The sequence below is a fragment of the Saccostrea cucullata genome, unplaced genomic scaffold (genome assembly GCF_032062105.1).
Source record: "Saccostrea cucullata isolate Sc308-1 unplaced genomic scaffold, CSIRO_AGI_Scuc_v1 ctg20757, whole genome shotgun sequence".
In the NCBI taxonomy this organism is placed as follows: Eukaryota; Metazoa; Mollusca; class Bivalvia; order Ostreida; family Ostreidae; genus Saccostrea; species Saccostrea cuccullata.
The window spans coordinates 2,797-22,126 of NW_026923601.1; the positions used below are offsets into that span (position 1 = coordinate 2,797).

A 19,330-nucleotide genomic window follows, 5' to 3' on the forward strand; every position below is an offset into this window, starting at 1 on the left:
TTAAAAATCTGTATTTTGTCCAACATCAAAAGATTTATATCACTGCCCCCAACTGGTAGATGATGAAATAAACAATTAAAGGTTGTATTTTCCCCTTTGTAACTCTTATGTGTCCAGTGGCAAGAAGCCTGTTAGGAGAGCGTAAAAAAAGAAGCAAAAATTAATGTAGAAAAGTCAATAATGTATCCAAAATATAATTATTTTTTTTTTTATTTCCTCCTCCTACGGGAGTTTTTCATTCTGATGTTCGTAAACCTAAAAATAAAAAAATGCTGGCCATATTGAATAGTCTTACTTTTAAAACAACGAAATTAAATGCCCACGAAACTATTTTTGATCACAAAACAACGAAATTTTAACCCACGAAAATTTGTGCTTCTACAGTATATCTGCTTAATATAAGCACCATATTTGATTATATTATTCATCAGACTGAAAGCGTGACATGGCAAAGGAAAAATTGAAACATAAACAGCTGTGATGATATTGTATTTGATTTTGGAAATTCTATTCTTTATCCCTATGAAGAGTTAATTCAGCTACAGTTAAGCATAAATTTGCTGTTGTTATTAAATCCCCCCCCTCCCCTAATAAATTAATTCATTTGGAATTTAAAAAAAAATGTATAAAAAGATTGTATTTACAATATATATAATACTGGAGGAATCCTGGATTATTAGAGGTAAATATTTGCTGGGTTCTGGGGTTTACCAGCTGGTGTGATGCCCACTACCAGATAGACAGAGGCTGTAATTGTTTCCAATTGAAATCCAGCTATTTTCCTCTTCTCTCCTGTTTTGTGGCTTTTCAAAGATTGACATAAGATAGCCGGCTAATCTAATTACTTCCTCCTGAACGGAGCTCTTTGATGAGGAATTATGGGTAATTTGAGTGATTAAGATAAAAAAAGTGGTTGGATATTGGGGTCAGTTGATTTTGTTTTAAATTGTGTGGAACGATACACACACCAGATCATTGCTAAATATTTAGGCAGTCATGTAAATATACAAGTTCTAGCCAGCACTTCATTGTTTATTATAAGATGATCAGATGAATGCAATGATTGTAAGTATAATGGCTAAATGCTTAGGGTTATACGATTAATAAATGTTGGAATTTGATATATATATCCCAGGTGATTTGTCTTATATATTGTATAAGGTGTAAAAGTGATCAAAAGAAAGAAAAAATAGGATAGATTATGCTTATCATGCTTGTGATAAATTCTAAGTGAGCTATTTCATGAATTATGGTATAATACTGTGGCAATATTTAATTAAACTCATGGGGGTCAGTTTTCCATGGGCAACAACAACGTTACCACAGTTTTAGAAGGGGGGAGGGGGAGGGCTTTATGTTGTGCATAACCCATAGGGATTAGGGTTCAATTAACTAATATATGTTAAACAAATTAATTGTTCATGGGGATGTAATTCATTGCTGAGGATGAACCTAGAAATCCATTGGTCCACAAGGAATGATATGATTCTACAGCAGTTTTTTAATTTTTTCTATTTTGATTTTGTTTCAGTGAGCATGGACCAGATGCATGATGGGTAACAAACTCTGTGCCCCGTTACTGAGTAAGAAACCTTACAGAGAAGACCAGTATCCATGGCAACACAGCAAAGATTCCCATCTCCTGAGGTAAGAATTGTATATATATGTATCCACAGTAACTGTATATACATGTATCCATGGTAACTGTATATACATGTATCAATGGTAACTGTATATACATGTATCCATGGTAACTGTATAAACAAGTATCCGTGGCAACAGAGTGAGGACTCCCACCTCCTGAGGTAAGAACTGTTTATACATGTATCCATAGTAACTGTATATACATGTATCCATGGTAACTGTATATACATGTATCCATGGTAACAGAGTGAGGACTCTCTCCTCCTGAGGTAAAAACTGTTTATACATGTATCCATAGTAACTGTACATACATGTATCCATAGTAACTGTATATACATGTATCCATGGCAACAGAGTGAGGACTCCCACCTCCTGAGGTAAGAACTGATTATACATGTATCCATAGTAACTGTATATACATGTATCCATGGTAACACAGCAAGGACTCTCTCCTCCTGAGGTAAGAATAATCAAATTATGTGTATGTATCCATGAGAATATAAGGACTCCCATCTCCTCAGATAAGAAGTGTATATATCCATGGTAACTGTATATACATGTTTCCATGGTAACACAGCAAAGCAAAGGGTAGTTGTTAATTTTCTATTTAGTTCTGAAATATTTCCTTTTGATGAAAATGGCCCTTGAATTTTAATCTGATCAGTGAAGAATTTTAAAACCTTCTCAAGTAAAAGTCTGGCTTTTCCTTCAAAGGGAAGGTTTTTAACATTTGATGAGAGATATTGACAATAAAGTGACATATAATCCCTGGCTAAGCTCTGATGTATTACTGTAACAGGTGAAAACAGGTAGATCTGAGTGACATTGTTCTTTATTTATATCTGATAGAGATGATTAATATTTATAGTGAGACAGAATGAAATCTTCAAGGCATGATGGGAAAAAATTCAGAAATTGTGAAAATGGGATATAATTTACCTTGATTTGTATATGTGTGAAGTAAATGCAGGAAGACAATTGTTACATTGGTTTGAATGGATTCTAAATGAGTGAAATCATGGATTATAGTTTGATAAGAATAAGCCTTAATTACAACACTGAACAATTATATTGTAAAGTTCAATACGCCAGTTTCGAGATTGTAACTCTCCTGCAATAAAGGCGCAAAAAGTATCCATTTCAGCATGGAGGTGGGACAGTTTGCTTATGTATACAAACGTGCATAAATAAATGAACGATGTCTATGGCTTTTAAAAATTATTTAATGTTGTAGAAAGATAAAGATGTTAATCAGTGATGCATTTTATGATTTTATCAAGCTCAACTGTGTATATTTATAAATCTACTTTCAATTATCGGGTACTTAAAAACGAAATAAACGTCGTGGTCTTCATAAAAGTAAAAGATTTTCTTGATTGTACAAACATTCTCTAAAAAGTTAGTGGGTTTTTTGAAGTTATAATAAGGTAAAAAATCAATGTGTCATTTAGATTGCCGACATGTAATGATCAGATTCATGTTTACCGTATTTATTAGAGGTCCATATATCTCTTTCCTCGTCTGAAAAGTCTCACATCCACTGAATTTTCTGTTTTGTTCCGAATTTTTTGCTTTAAAAAATGACACCTTTAAAATAATTCGGTTTTTCTTGAGTTGAACAGTGCATCCTTACAATTATATAGTAACGACAAACCAGTATATCTATGATGCGGTATATCCAATAATAAATATCTGTCCCACCTGTTTGTTTACGCGGCAACCAAACTCCCCTCCTCAACGAAAGAACGCACCAAGGGAGATAATCTCGAAACTTGCGTATTGGGATGGCAAGTTTACTAGTTTAATGTGTATGATGGAGAACATGGAGAATGAGAATTATATAAAATACATATAAATAATATTTAACAGTTGAAATTGGATTTGAAAAGTTATAAATACTTATGAAAATTCTCAATAGGAACTTTCTTGACACTGTAACACTGTACAGGACTCAACTGAGTGACCTTGGATAATAACCTTCAGAATGAGGGCTTTATCGATAATAATGGTTATATATTTTTATAGATTTAGCTAAAAGGTTAAAAATTTTATCAAGAAAAAAAATATTTCTTCGCATTTTCATAATTGATATAATAATTTCGACATTATTCATTTTCTTCACTTTTATGTACATCTGTATGTGTTTTTTCCCTAATGGATATAAAAAACTTTGGATCTGAATTTTGAGCAGACCTGTAGATGAGGTAGAAAGTGATAAATTAAGGATGTCACTCTTTGATGTGTGGAGATAAAAAAGATATACAGCTGACATGCTGATCTTGGTGTTTCTACAGAGTGAACTCGTGTATTGTGTTGAGGCAGAGGAACCTGGGAATTACTTTAAGTGTTTTAAGATAACGCTCTGTATCAAATCAATTACAATCCATTAAAATGGAGGCCAGGTTTTCATGCTGAAAAGTTTTTGTTCCTGTAAAATATAAACACATGTAGCCAAGCCAGCCATTGTGTTGGTGGTAGTGGATAAAATGTTTTGAGGAAGTGTTTATACAGATTGAAGATTTCCTTTGAATTAAGAAGGATTTTAACCTTTTAAACTTTAACCTTGAATGTGCCTGACAATGGAGATGTACTCCTTAGTGCTTGCAGTTCAAAGGTCATCATGTGTCCCGACCCCTGACCTTTGACCTTAGCCATGAGGAGACCAAGAAAAAGCAACGTTTGTAATCAGCTGTAAGTACCAGGCTTGACCCAAGATTTTTAAAAGGGAGATACGTAAGTCTTACAATTCCTTGCAATAATGGCTGAAAAAAACAAAATATTTAAGGAATCAGGGTCTAGTTAGTATAGTATGCCAGGGCATGTATATTAGGCCTCCTTAGCTCCTGACTTATCGACCTGCGTAATTTGCATTTCAGTAGAATTATCAAGAAATCAACTCCGCTAACTTTCAAAGAGTTATCACAGAGAAAAATCTTAGAAATGGGAATATATATAGGTACATGACCAAGATTTAGTTCCTTAGATTCTGCAAAAAGGGGAGAGAAAACAGAAACTAATTGAATCTACTCTTAAAAAAAATCAATGTGTTTAGTTTGAAATTTTCACTATTAACCAGATTCCATAACATGTGAAACATATATTGCCTGCATCAAGATGCAGTGGTATGAAGAATTATTCAATGTAACAGAGGAAGGGGTTAATCCTTATGTGTACAGGTATGGGTTACAGTTTTGCAACATAAGATTTCCAGCAGATACCCAGCCTTTAAATGATACTACCACGTACATTTCTATAGAAAAAATTTCAGAGATATTGAAATATCAATGAATAGAAATCATGGTAGAAAAATACATGTACTTGTGTGACAGGAAAAGAGAAAATGTATGGCTGGACCATGAATCAAACCCGGGACCCCTGCATCTCTAGTCAGGTGCTCTACCAACTGAGCTATCCAGGCCGATAACAACGGCCCAAACCATTACATTCCTCCCTCCTTAAATGGTCTTTGCCCTTGAAGACACAACCCATTACAGGTCTTTTTACCCACTGGCAGACTATCACCTGCAATTCAAAGGGTGGTCAACGGCACCAAATCTGTAACAGGAAAGGAGGAAATGTATTGCTGGAGTCAGGACCGGGAATCGAACCGGCTGAGTTATCCAGTATGATATCCATGGCCAAAACCTAATATCTCTTACAAATAATGTTTTTAATTACTTTATCTCAGTCTAAGTTTACTTTACTTTCTTTCATTTATTGTGGAATATCATTTTATTACACCAAAGAACAAATCACTAATAGAATAGAAATTATCCAGGAATTGGAACTCTTCAGTGATCAGTGTGTATAGAGCTACCTTAAATATCTATGTTTAAAACCTTTAGGGTCTTTGACCATGTTGAGAGAGAATCTTAATGATTATGAATACTGTATACAGGGAAATTTTTGCCCTGGTTTTTACTTTCGCCCCTTTCGCCCTCTTCTTGATTGGGTGAATTTAAAATGGGGTGAATTCAAATTACACCTCATAATTTCTTTAACAGAACTATGACTGGGCGAATTTAAAACTGGGCAAAATTGTTCGCAAGTGCAAAAGGGCGAAAATAATACGAGTCGAAAATAACTCTGTATACATTATTTCGGATTGCAGATGTTGTGCAGTGGTTACAGGATGAAAGCTTTTAAATCGTGGAGTAAGACGTTTGAGGATGCTTTGTGTCTGAATGACACTGAATTGTGTTAAATGGGCCCGGCTTCAATTTTTTTTTACAGAAAAAAAGATGGGGAAAAATCCTTAATGTTCAATGATGTTCAAACTATCTGAAAACAAAATCTCCACCATATAAAATTGATTTTCTTGTCTCCCTGCACATTTAACCAAATACAAATTAGAAAATCAACACAAGACAGGGGTGTCATCTTGTGAGAGAAGTATAGCAGCTGTTGTCATGGAAATCAATGATTGTCTGTTGTCATGACGATCAATATGTCCTACATTGTGGTGGTTAATTTGTTCCTGGGATCAATCTGAATGTTCATAAAACACAAAACTCTCGTCTTAAAACAAAGTCAGTGTTTGGATTTTTCAAAGGATTTCTGTAAATTTTTTCTAACTGGAATCTAAGTTATTTGTTGTTTTTGTTTCGCTTCATTCCGTGTAGGTGTTTGACTCATTTCTGGAGGGTAAGGAATCTATTTATAGAATCACAGACTTCAGGATTTATTATTTTTCTTGGTGCCGTCATCCGGCCTCAGCTAAAATGCTGTAACTTGATTTTGTTATTGTGGGAAGATAAGAGCTCTCTGTATACTTTGTATATTTATAAATAATCATGGATGCAGAAAAAAAAAATAATTCGATGAATATTTGCTGTACATAAAGTGAGAAAAGAAATGAGTTTATTCATTACACGAATGTCATGCAAATATCAAAACTCAAGAAAAAAATTTGATTGAATCTGTTCTTTTTTGGTTTGTACATAATTTAAAGAATTATTTTTTGCATGCAGCTATATTTAAAAAAAAACTATTATGACATTTTTATTTAAACAAATATCTATAGCTCTATCAGAAAAAAAGTAAGATTTAAACTTTTTGCAAACATTAAATTGATAAATTTCTAGTGGTCCTGTACAAAAAGTGAAAAAAGAAATGAGTTTATACATCACATAAATGTAATACAATATCAAAACTCAAGAAAAATTTTTTATATACATCCTATAAAAATTAATTAGATTAGTTAATTTATTTCTTTTTTGGTTTGTACATAATTTACAGAATTATCTATTGCAGCTTTGACTAATGAGTGTTACAATAATGTTAAAAAGAAGTATAAAAAATTCATTGAAGCAAATATTTGTAACTCTATCAGAAACTTTTTAAACTTAAAACATTGTGATATTGAGACTGAAGTTGTAGGAGTTCTTCCCCTTTATGCAGTGTAACAGATAATTCACTTAGCTGGTACTCTGTTATAATATTTATTACTGTAAGAATTTTATAATACGGTTGATACAGTTAACTCTAGATTTTAATGTTTAGATGTTGTGCTTCTGATTGCTGATCTGTTGAGAAGTATCGGTATTTTTATCACTTGACTGTAGACGGTACTTTTATCACTCTACTGTAGATGAGACATTAAGATTTTATGGCACATTATTGAAGGAGGCAATAAATTGTTATTAATGGACTAGCTGCAGAACTGTAGCAAAATATTTTGACAGACCGGAGAGCTACAGTGCCACCCATTGAAAAAACTGTACGTTGCGCACAAAAAAGTGTGCCGTTTCTCAATTTATTTCTGCATGTTTTTAAACTGTCATCTCAAAATATTTTTAATGTGTGTTCCTTACATATATTGCAAAAGAGAATAAATCATTATTAAAAGACAAGATCAAATTTTCTCAGAATTTTGGTTTTGATTGTATATAATCATTATGTTAAATGTAATAATAGAACTATACAAAGAGAGTCAAGTTTTCTTTAGTAGACGGTAGATGTCCTTTCATTTAAAGAACAATCTAATTTGAAAAAAAAATTATTTGGATGCCTTAATGTTGCAGGCATGTAGTAACGGGGGGGGGGGGGGGGGGGGGGGGGGGGGGGGGGGGGGGGGGGGCTGGCCCCCTCACTTTTTTTTCCAAACAATACCTTTACTATTGAAAATGTCCATTGAAAGTTTGGTTGGCCCCCCACTTCTTACTACAGTATAGTGATAAAAAGGAAAACATAGTATTGTATGCAAAAAAATTGGAAGTTGGCCTTAAATTGAAAAAAGTTGGCCACTACCCCCCCCCCCCCCTCCCCCCCGAAATAGGATTTACATTTACAGGTATTAAGTTTAAGTAAAAAAAATTTTTTTCTCTGGTTGGCCCCCCACTTTCAAAAACGATGCCACGTGCCTGTGTTGCACTGTAGTGCTAGCTTTTATTTGACTTTTTTGTTTTGTAGATTGTGGGCGGAGATATTCCGTGTCCATGGCGACGGTGACTACATGAGATGGGAGCGAGTTTCATTGGACGTCGTACCTGTCAATATCTCCTGTATCGAGGACACGCCCACTACAGTATTCCAGATCACCGCGTACAACAAACACGTGGAAAAAATATTTGACGTCAAAATTACACAACCTGGTAACAGTTAGCCCCCTTTTGTAAAAATTAACAGTTACCTCCTTTTTTGTAAAACCATCTAACAGTTACCTCCGCTTGTCAAAATAATGCAACCATCTTACAGCTAGCTCCCCTTGTCAAAATATTGAAACCAGATAAATGATTTTTAGCATTTTTTTTAATGTTATGAAAGCAATTTTATGAAAGGATCGATTTATATTTAAAAAAAGAAACAGAAATCATAATTTTGAAAATATTACTTGATATTGAGAATGGAAATATGTTTTCTTTATAAAAAAGAAAATTATTGTGTGAATAATAATACCATTGATGAAAAAAAAACTTAAAAAAAAGACTTGAGTTTTCTAAAATTATTTGTTTGATTCCAATATTACTTCCTGATTCATTAACAAACAATATTAAGGAAGGAACTCTCACATATAATTAAATTACAAAAAAGAAATAAAATAATCTGAAATGAATGAGGCTAAGAGCTCTCTATCCTATCAGAGTGTACTGGATGAATTATTAAAATTAAATTACTTCAAATAAAACTAAACAAGTATTTTCAATGATTTTTGTAGAAATAATTCTTTAAAAATTTTTCCCTTTCCAAGACCCCAAATACAGAGTACAAATTTTAACTATATGCAGGCAAGTTACTGAAGTATTCGGCTACTTTCTCAGGGGTCAAAGTCAAAAGGTCAAGGTTATTGATACACCCAGCTGTTCTCTTTTGACTTGTACTTAAAATATGTGTTACTTTAAAAAGCGACAACATATTTCAGTGAATTTGGCACACAATCTTCAATGCGCTGATTCGAAAATACCCTCAATAAATCCCTAAAAAATACAAATTGAATACATGTATGTGGTTTGGATGTGTGTCAGAACAATTTCATGATAACACTAACCATACAATATCCAGTGATTTTGCTAAATTTTGAATTTGTCAATTTATGTATGTAACAGAAATACTGGCATTGAATAGGTCAAAGAATAAAAAAAAAAAAAAAAAAAAAAAGAAATCATAATTTTGAGAATGAAAAATCTTTATAAAAAAGAAAATTATTGTGTGAATAATAATTTTGAGAAAAAATTCAGTTCTCGTATTTTGAATTCATCAGCAACAATGCAATTGGCTCGATTTATGGAACCAAGCCCAGTCTAACAATAGCATAGGTCTTTCAAATATGTTGATACAATGTCTCTGTCTTGGAAGCATCAAAGCATTAAAGCAAGAACACTAACTTAATGAAACTTAACATTCTTATTTTCAGTTAGGTATGGACATCTTGTTGCTTTTGATGAGTTAAGCATTAGCATGTTGTGAGATATCAACACGGTGTTAGCTAATCAGTTATAAACCCCAGTCACAGTGTGTGACATGTATTGTAGAAATCCCAGTCATTACATGTATTGTATTTTCCTGACTTCCCCATGAGGTCATGTATTGTAATAATCCCAGACACAAGGTATTACAAGTCATGTATTGTAATAATCCCAGTCACAAGGTATTACAAGTCATGTATTGTAATAATCCCAGACACAAGGTATTACAAGTCATGTATTGTAATAATCCCAGTCACAAGGTATTACAAGTCATGTATTGTAATAATTCCAGTCACAAGGTATTACAGGTCATGTATTGTAATAATCCCAGTCACAACGTATTACATGTATTGTAATAATCCCCAGTCACAAGGTATTACAAGTCATGTATTGTAATAATCCCAGTCATTACATGTATTGTATTTTCCTGACCATCCCCATGGAGGGCTGATTCCATTCTATGACGTAGAGGTTGTCCCTGCTGTCCACACAGATTCCATACGGACTTGTGATCTGACACATTTTACGTAGGAGCGCTCCGTCGCTGTCCAGGACGTAAACGCAGTGGTTGTTAATGTCCGCTACCAGGATCTGACTCTGTCCGTCTGCCGCGATCCCGCGCGGAGTGAATGGTCCAGTGGCAGAGGAGGGATGACCGGTGTATCTAAATCGGAGTTTCCCCGCCCTACTGACCACTACTACTGCCATTGCGTTACCATCAGATACACAGATATCCAGGTTTCTGTTCTCAGTTATGTATTTACCAAAGCCAGGGGAATACAGAGGAGTCCCGTCATTGTTAAACTGAACGGTTTGTGTCTCTGTGAAGTCAGAGAAACGGACGACCTTGGATTCTGAATAATCCACACTGCACATGCTAACCAGCAGGTCATCTGAGAAGGTGCTGCATACATTGAAGGGCATCCATCCCTTAAATCTGACCATTTCCTTTATCTTTTTATTCTTCACTTTATTTATACCTCTGGCCTGAGGATCAGTATACACTAGTTCTCCACTCCTCATCAGTGCGATGTCACCTGGTATCTTCCCTGACTTGGTTTGGAGTGACTTCAGCAGTCTGTTTTGAAGGTTATAGAGTCGTATACTGTTGTCATAACCACACGTCCATACTTTGTCATCACCCAGACAGGCTACACTGTTGGGCCAAGTCTGTCCTATGTTGATACAGACAGTCGTCCTTGGTTGGTTGAGTAGTGGTTTGAAGGGAGGGGAGGTTGGAATCTCGGGTTCCTCCATTGTGTAGCCATTCTCGTCGGTTTTAACGTCTGATCCCGACAAAGAACCAAACAGTTGATCCAGCTGTTCTTTGTTGTCTCTAGGAGAGGTGAAGATCGGCACGGTAACCAGGACTCTGGGTGGAAAACTTCTGAATTCTGTATTACGGGACTCGTAAACTGAAATGAGGAAGGCGTCATTGGAATCCAGCATTTTCTCCAAATCAAGAATACTCTGTTCAATTTCAGAAGCTGTGTCCCTGACGTCCTTTTCATGCTTACTGAGAGCCGTGTGGTATTTGTTTTTCATCTCCTCAGCTTCAGATAATCTTTTGTTGACGACGATGTCGATCTTTCTGTGCCAGTCTTCTCCTTCTCTGACTATGGCCGCAGTGAGTTCAGCACAATACGTGTCTAGACTGGCTTCCTGGGTTCTTAAATCAGTTACAATTTCTTCATATTTAGGACGAATTCTATCCTGCAATTCTTTCAGGTCATTTTTTAAATCTTCTGTTTTCTCTCTGAGTTTCTGCAGAACATCTGATAAAGTGTGTCTATTGTGTTTACCAGACGACAGACAGTTGGAACAGACAGGAACGTCACATTTCTCACAGAAATCTTCACAGTGTCTGTCCCTATGCTGAGGACATGGGGGGTAGTTATTATTTTTAGTTTGGTAGGGGACCACTGGGTGATGTTTGTTCGAGTCAGAGAGGTGGCTTTCTATACAGTTAGTACACAGGTTGATGTGACACAGCTGACAATAACTGTGTAGAGGGTCCTCTTTACAAACACTGCAGCGTAAAACGTCTTGTGCACAGTAGCGGGTGTTCATGGCTAAAATTAGATTGGGAGGCTCCTAGAACAGGGGTCCATAGTTAATTTTAAAGAGATGTTCTGCAAAAAAAAGAAAACAGGGGTTCATAGCGAATTAAACAGAGAGGTTCCGTAAACACAGGGGTCCATAGCTAACTAGATTAAGAATCTCAATCAGTAAAAAACATGGGGGTCCAGAGCTGATCATTTGAGCTATAAGTAAAATGATAGGAGTTTAAGGTTGGTTTTCTTTTTTAAGGCTCATAATCCCTCTGTTCAGTCATGAATTTAATTTATGCCTTAATGATTAGGAGTTTTAAGAAGAAATAGATTTTATTAGTAAAATACAAACATTTTCAACATAAAGGTTGCAGATTAGATTTGAACAAAAAGAAACATATTTTGAACTTTGAAATTTATAAAGAAATAATAGACATATATTCAATTCAGAGTTATCTACCTTATCAGAGTATCAAGGAACCATAAAATATACATTCAAACTGTTAATACACTGGAAAAAAACATTTTTGCTATTGATGAAATTGATTATTATGAATGCAAACATAAATTAAGCTCTTTGATTTCAACTTTTGTGATAAAATATTACTTCCAGTTCCTTGCCTTCCCTGACTCCCCCCCCCCCCCATCCTCCGGCCATACTTGAAAGAAGTCCTTAGATTTTGTCAGCTGTGTAAATTGTAATTGATATTTCAGATTATATGTTAATGAATTATTTGATTTTATTAAATTTTATGAAATCACAGAACTATAAGCTAGATCAAGCTACTTCAAAAGTTTTTCATAGATATATGTTATGATATTTGTCTTCATGAATAACATTAAAGTATTATTATAATAACTAGAGCCAAGCTCGTTGCAAAGCAACGAGTAGGTCTTCCGTCGGAGCTGCGGACAGGGAGAAATGACCTTGGGTCAAGGTCATGCCACGTTCTAATGTTAAAGCAATCTTTTAAGGGTAGATCTCATTTTATTTATGTTTTACTATTAAAAAAGATAGTAAAGGAATGTTTGCAACCTTGACCTTGTTAAAATGACCTTACGTCACACCATGACACACGCTGGTGAAAAGCAAAGCCAATTTGTGTGCTACCGTATTGACGAATTCTTAAGCTATACTTTTTTCGATAGGCCTTGTCAAAGCTAATACGTATATACATGTGTAAATCTAGGTATGAAAGCGTTATCCTTTCTTTATCAAAAGTCATGGTCAATTTTAGGCAATGTTTACATTTTGGAAAAGCCTGTTAAACTTCAAGGTCAAAAGGTCAAAAATCATAATGAATTTTCAAAGGCGTTGACACGGGTAATACATTATATGTTTATAAAATGAAAGCTTTCAATAGTTATGGTCAATTTAAAGTAATGTTATTTTTTAAGTAGGTCAAGCTCCAAGATCAAGGTCACGGGGTTAAAAATCACAGTATATTTGAAAATCACATGTCACAAGTAATGCACATGTGAAATATGAAAGTCCTAATTCAACTCATTCAATAGTTATTATCAAGTTTAAAGTTCTCGTGACAGATGGACACTGTCAGACTGGTTGACAAATAAGGTTTAATGTGCCCTAATAAAAAAAATACACGTTATTTGAACATGATAAATTGAGAAATACGAATAATAAAAAAATAGAAAATATTAGAAAAAATTGCGCTGAAGCTATATTCAATATCCGTGTTTTTCAACTGCTTGAATCTAAAAATATTATTTACCGTGTGTCTCTAGCACATTCCTTAAATTTTTCTACAGTTAAACATTCCTTACAATCGTTTTTAATAGTACTAGTCCTTCTGAGCCTGAATTTGAGATAATGCTGTATGTGAAACACTGTAGCTCTCTGGTGATCCATCTCAAATTTTTAAGAACAGCTAGCGAGCTACAGATCTGCAGCTAGACAATTGTCATAAAGTTAATTTTACAAATTCATTTGAAATGTAACAGAATTGAATTTTATGAAAAGAATTATTTCTAATGCTTATTTTTAACATATGCTAAAATTATTTACCTATCAAGTTAAGTTAAGACAGTAAAAAGGAATTTGTCACTCAGTATTTATCTAAGGAATAAGTGTCAATCCTCAACCTCAAAGAGCGTTCTACTTGTATGATAATTGCGTATGTGTGATAAAACTGCCATGGACTATCCCGGACGTGAACATTAGATGTATTGGACATTCCGTATCAAGAAAATATAGCTTTACTCTGGACTATTCCGAGTTACCAAAACATTTGTGTGTATGTCCATGTGTGAGCGTTTCAACCTGTCTTTGTTTTATGTGACTTGACTTGATTTATTTTTCAAAATACAAACTTTAACTTTTATTGCTTGACTTTCGTTTTATAAATCATATGTGTTACTTTCACCAATTATATTCTATTAACTTTGTTAACGTTGAATTGCTAAAAACAATAGTGTAAAAATCTAGAATGAAAATAATGAATGTAACAAATAAAATTATTAATTGTCGGAAATGCAATGCAAAATTCGGGAAATCAAATGCAGCGAAAACTGGTAACCCCCCCCCCCAAAAAAAAAAAAAAAAAACTACACTGTAGTACATGTAGTACATGTACACACTTCGATGCTCGATTGTATACTCTAATCGGCACAAGTTTTAGAAATTAAAAAGTTTATGAATAAGAAAGTCAAAGTGACGTGTACTTATCTTTGCCGACTTTTTAAAAAAAATTATTTGACAACCTGCGAATTAAAAAAAAAGATCGCGTATGATTATTGGTTAATATTATAATAGGTTATGGATTAATCATGGATTTCAACACCAGCCCTGGCCTGCCATTCTCGAGTCTGAAGGAAAGCATTGTATCATTTCAGGGGGGTTACGTATCGCAATGAGTGGAAATTTAATAATTTAATCTCTTTTAGTCTAATAAACACGAAAGAATATTTAAAGGCTTGGAATATTTGTTCGAAATTACAGGAAGCAATTTTGAATTTGTAAGAAAAATTTCTAATTCTTCATTTTTTTTCTCGTATTCTTAAAGCTCATATATGTTGGGTGCTCTTCTGTGTAAAACAGCATGTACTTAGTTAATATCAAGTACATGCACATAAAATCGTGTCATTGTGATATTCTAGCTTCTTATTCGATGAAATAAAAGAAATTTATAATTTAATTTTCGATTTTCATGAGAATTGAAAACGTCACTTCCACTTACAATTTACTGTGTGCATTTCTCATGTTTGTTTGTAATTGCTATTATAAACAACATCGCAATTTTTCCTGAAATGATTTAAGCAACTAGAATAACTTGATATAGGCCCGTATACATGTAACGATTGCAATAACTTCAAAGTCGAGAGGGAGACGATGGCGCCTAAATATGTGTACCTTTCCAATAATAGAATCATCCGTTCAAATTAAAAACAATTAAGTTGCAGTTGTGATATCCCGATTCTTTAAATAACGAAACTATAATGTACTTCACAAGTGTAGAATTCAACATTAATTTATGTACATGTGCAATTACAATCACAATCAAAATTGGCAGAGTTATCGATAGGTCATCCTGCGTCACCTATCAATGTAACCAATGGACTCGTCCAGAGAAATCATCTGTACCTGAGTAAAATCGCAACGCCTTTTATTCATTCGTCAAAGAATAGAATCAGACATTTTATCTTTTAATACTCATACATGTTCAAGAAAACCTTTATATTTGTGTCTAGAAATATTCTTACGATTTACGCAAATATGTCAAATTCTTGATTTTAAACTGAGTAAATCGATGACTAGCATCGTTTTAGATAACTCTGGGACTCGCGTAAAAATCAAAGAGCGGTAATGTTGACCTCCGGAATGTATATAGGTCAATGCGCGATCGATAAACGGGTTGCACAAATGTAAACAAAAACAGTCAAAGTCCGAGGAAAATTCACGATGCATGAATTAAATGACAGTGAATTATTTTAAGCTTGATTTTTTTTTTTTTTTTTTTATAAATAATGCTACATTCAGTATCAATCGAATGAAAGATGATAAGTATTTTTCCTATCTCCCGTCTTGTAATTTAAACTAAATACAAGGAGAAAGTTGTCTCTGAATAATCTGTATGACATCCAGCTAGAGAATACGTTAAAAACTTTATTTCAACAAAGTTTAACATTCAATTTAGTTAAGTATATTATTCTTATCCAGTTTATTTCAGTTACAGTACGTGTTATTCGCGTACGCATAAAGAATTCTTCACTTGCTGTATAAAATTAATCAGTTACCTGTACATGGATTATAAAATTTGCTGCTCATTTAATAACACAAGATTCGAACAAATAACGTTTTCATGAGATCAATAAGATGTTAAAGACCCATTTCAAATCGATAACCATATCGAAATATTTACCGTTTTTGAGTTATAATGCAAAAACTTTCAAGCTTCCTTGACCCCTAATTTGAGGGGCCAGCCCCTTTTTAATGATGTCAAATGATAGATCTTAAAATTATGCACAATATTTGTGAAACATGTCTTAACAAATTATTTTTAGTTTAAAAGATACACAAGGAAATATATGTAAAATTTGGCGCTTTTAGGCATTCTCATTTTTGACCCCTATCTAACACCGTTTTGAGCGCATAAATCGAAAAAGAAAAACCGATGTGCACAACTTCAATTCTTTTAGTATTTAAATGCAGTAGACATTCTGCTCCCGCTTTTGTCGTTTCTGAGCCTTTGTCTGGAAACGAACAGTACCAAATTTTCATTTAAAGGGAAATAACTCGAAAGCGGAAGGGAATTTTTGAAATGTATGAAAACATTTTAATTGAGTTTTGTAACGTCCAAAAACTCTGAAAATTTGAGCGAAATATGTTAAGAAATGAGCGAGTTACGAGGTATCAAAGTTGGCGTCTAGGAAAAAAAAAAAAGAATAATAGGAATAATCTTAACCATCAGAATCAGTAGAAGGTCTTCCGCCTGAGCGGAAAACCTTAATTAATGATGTAAACTTACCTTTTAGATAGCTAGATATGTAACTCCATTACTTCAGAGTTTCTTGTCTCAGCAGCCAGTCCAATGTTAATCTCCCTGAAAATTCTACTTCCCTGTCTGTCTGTCATGTGATTTCCTATGGACACTTAAACTTTTCCTGACCATTCTCTATCAAGGTTGTTTTTTTTTTTTTAAGAAGAGTACTTTAATTTAACAATGGTTTTTTTTTATGCCCTGGTAATCAAAGGCTCCAAGGCATGGATATGTTTGCCTGCCTGTTTGTCTGTCTAGCTGTCTGTCAGCAAAAATAAAAAAAAAACTTAACCTTGGTCATAACTTTTGAATTTTTGGTGCTAAGACTTTCAGACTTAAAATGTATACATTCCTTTTAACTAGTCCTTTTTCAAATATTAAGATTAACATTTTTGATCTCAGACGAGCATGACCTTACAAGAAGTCCCCTCTTACATTTTTGAACTTTTGACCTTGAAGTTTGACTGTCATGTAAAAAAAATATCTTTGACCATACCATTTGAACAGGTGGAGATACTAAGGTCTTTCATTTTTCAATTTTGTACCAGTATTCATTTTGATAATATTTTTATTTGGAAACCAACTGAATTGTTGACAAGACCTTTCTATGGGAACCATTATTTTCTATCTTTTGACCTTAAAGTTTGCCTCCGATAAGAAAAACATTAACCTGTCCTTCCATGGGCATACAACGGTATCAGTGTTTCATTGTATTAACAGTATATATACAGTCACACTTCATTATCAAGAGGAAAAATTTTGAGATATCCAAGGACAAGAGATATAAAGGGTAGAACAAGAAAAAGAGCTTTGGACTTCAAGCTATTCCAGGTATTGGTTTCTGGAAACTGAAATGGATGATCAAATGTATTTAAAAAAACAGAAGTTTAGTGTGACTATAAGGCAGCTTTATTGGTTTGTTTTGGGAGGTGGACATAAAACAGTTAGAATTGAGTCATTTAAGGTTTACAATGCCTTTAGGGTTTGTGAGGAAGTAAAGAAGTTCAAAATTAAATTATTTTAGAGATTTATGGCTTCAACAAAAAGATTTTTTTTTCACTATAAGTCCAACCCGGACCAAATTGGTATGGATGATGCATCTAGGGATGCACATGACCTTAAGTTTGCTTCAGATGCTGGATCTGACTTAACCTTTAAAGTGCATGGGTCTATTAAATTCCAAGTAACCACAAGTTCTACCTGGACCAGAGTTGTATGGACCATTCCTCCAAGGACACCACCAGAGTTGTATGGACCATGCATCTTAAGGATGCACACCACCAGAGTTGCATCTGGATTACATTTCCTGATGAATGACCATCTTATTTTTTAGAGGAAGTTCATTCCATTGTGACTTTATGAAAGCTGGTTCTTGCCTCTAGTATATTATGCACATCTCCAGCACATTGATTCCATTAAAGAAATACTACAGTGTATATGAGGTTATAACTGAACATTGAGTCAACATATTACTTGTCTAGAAAAAGATGTGATAGGTGTAGTGTTGAATAAATGTATTTTAATCCCCTAAATTTAACAATGATGGATGTTAAATTCCACAGACCTAGATACAAGTGACACTTATTTTATGGCCATTTATGAGAAAACTGTGGCAATTTAAAATATTAAAAGATTCGAAAAATATTACTGTGTAACATTTTATTTGGTCTAGCTCGATTGCTTAAGTTTCATAGTCTGTCGATATAAAATAACTGCGCACCTGTCTTAATGAAGTTTAATGGACCGTACTCTTAAGAAAACCCAGGTAATTTTGCCTGGAGACAGGTGCTTGATGTTCTATCACCTGAATGAGGTGAAAATTCACAAATAGACGCAAAAAACTTCCGTATCGAGCGGAATGCCCCCGATCAGGCTAGTCCATTCAGAAGCGCGTTTTAAATTTTTTCAAATATTTAAATGTCCAAATCTGCATTCATTCCACCTGACGGTAAATTGTAATTCTTTGTGGGTGTTTTTAGACAATGATGACTGGCCTGAAATGTTTTGTCATCAGGTGATAGGATTTTAATTGTGCTTCCTATCAAATCCGTAAATAGGTGACGAAAAATCAACAAGGACATTTTTGGAATTTTTAACCGTCAGTGTGTCACAACAGTGAAGAAACAGTGGCTGCTAACACCCTGCTTCATTAATGGATTTAATTAACCTGGAATTTTAATTAGAGGTCTTCTTCAGCCTTGATGAGGTGTTATTTTTGTGTTTTTTCTTTGTGTTATTTACAGAGTTGATCGGGACTTCTTGAGAGTTTTTTTTTGGAATCTTTTATTGTGTTTTTTTCTTAGTACAGGTAGACAATGTGTAAATACATTCTTTCTATTCTGTTTTCCTGTTTGTTGTTTTTATTTTAAACACCCTGTCTGTGTCACAAGGAATAATATAATTATTCAAGCTTATGGTATGTAGAATTTTTGTTTCTTTTTTTTATGAAAAGTGTTTCGGAAAAATTGAAAAAGGCAGTTGAATTCAAGCTCTCCCCTTCCCCCAAACTCCAATGTATAAAAAAATAAAGATTTAAATAATTGATCAATTTTATAATTCCATTAACATAATTTTCAATGGTAAGCTTTTAAGTTTCAGAGGTAGAAAAGATAATGGTAGATGAAACTTAGAATCATTTGTTTTTCTCAATTCTGCTGGTTAAAAGAAGTGGCAAATTTTCCACTTTGTATTATTATTTATCTGGACTTGGCTCATATGTTGTGTGCATATGATT

The 19,330-nt window shown here is 33.9% G+C and overlaps 2 protein-coding genes across 3 annotated transcripts; one reads left to right on the forward strand and one right to left on the reverse strand.

Moving 5' to 3' along the window:
• Positions 1 to 1,535: 1,535 nt before the first annotated feature.
• LOC134264461 (protein still life, isoform SIF type 1-like) lies at positions 1,536 to 8,255 on the forward strand. Of its 2 annotated transcripts, none has more exons than XM_062746761.1 (2): positions 1,536 to 1,647; positions 8,056 to 8,255. In XM_062746761.1, the coding sequence occupies exons 1-2, from the start codon at positions 1,550 to 1,552 to the stop codon at positions 8,246 to 8,248; spliced, it is 291 nt and encodes a 96-aa protein (XP_062602745.1). In that variant the 5' UTR covers positions 1,536 to 1,549; the 3' UTR covers positions 8,249 to 8,255. The 2 variants fall into 2 exon arrangements, with proteins under 2 accessions (XP_062602745.1, XP_062602747.1); XM_062746763.1 differs by lacking the exon at positions 1,536 to 1,647 and adding an exon at positions 3,874 to 4,335.
• Positions 8,256 to 9,824: 1,569 nt separating this feature from the next.
• Positions 9,825 to 16,662, reverse strand: LOC134264462 (uncharacterized). The gene is made up of 2 exons (XM_062746764.1): positions 16,585 to 16,662; positions 9,825 to 11,680 (listed from the first exon to the last, which is right to left on the reverse strand). Exon 2 carries the CDS (start codon positions 11,616 to 11,618, stop codon positions 9,957 to 9,959), a length of 1,662 nt encoding a protein of 553 aa, XP_062602748.1. The 5' UTR covers positions 11,619 to 11,680; positions 16,585 to 16,662; the 3' UTR covers positions 9,825 to 9,956.
• Between the last annotated feature and the right edge of the window lie 2,668 nt (positions 16,663 to 19,330).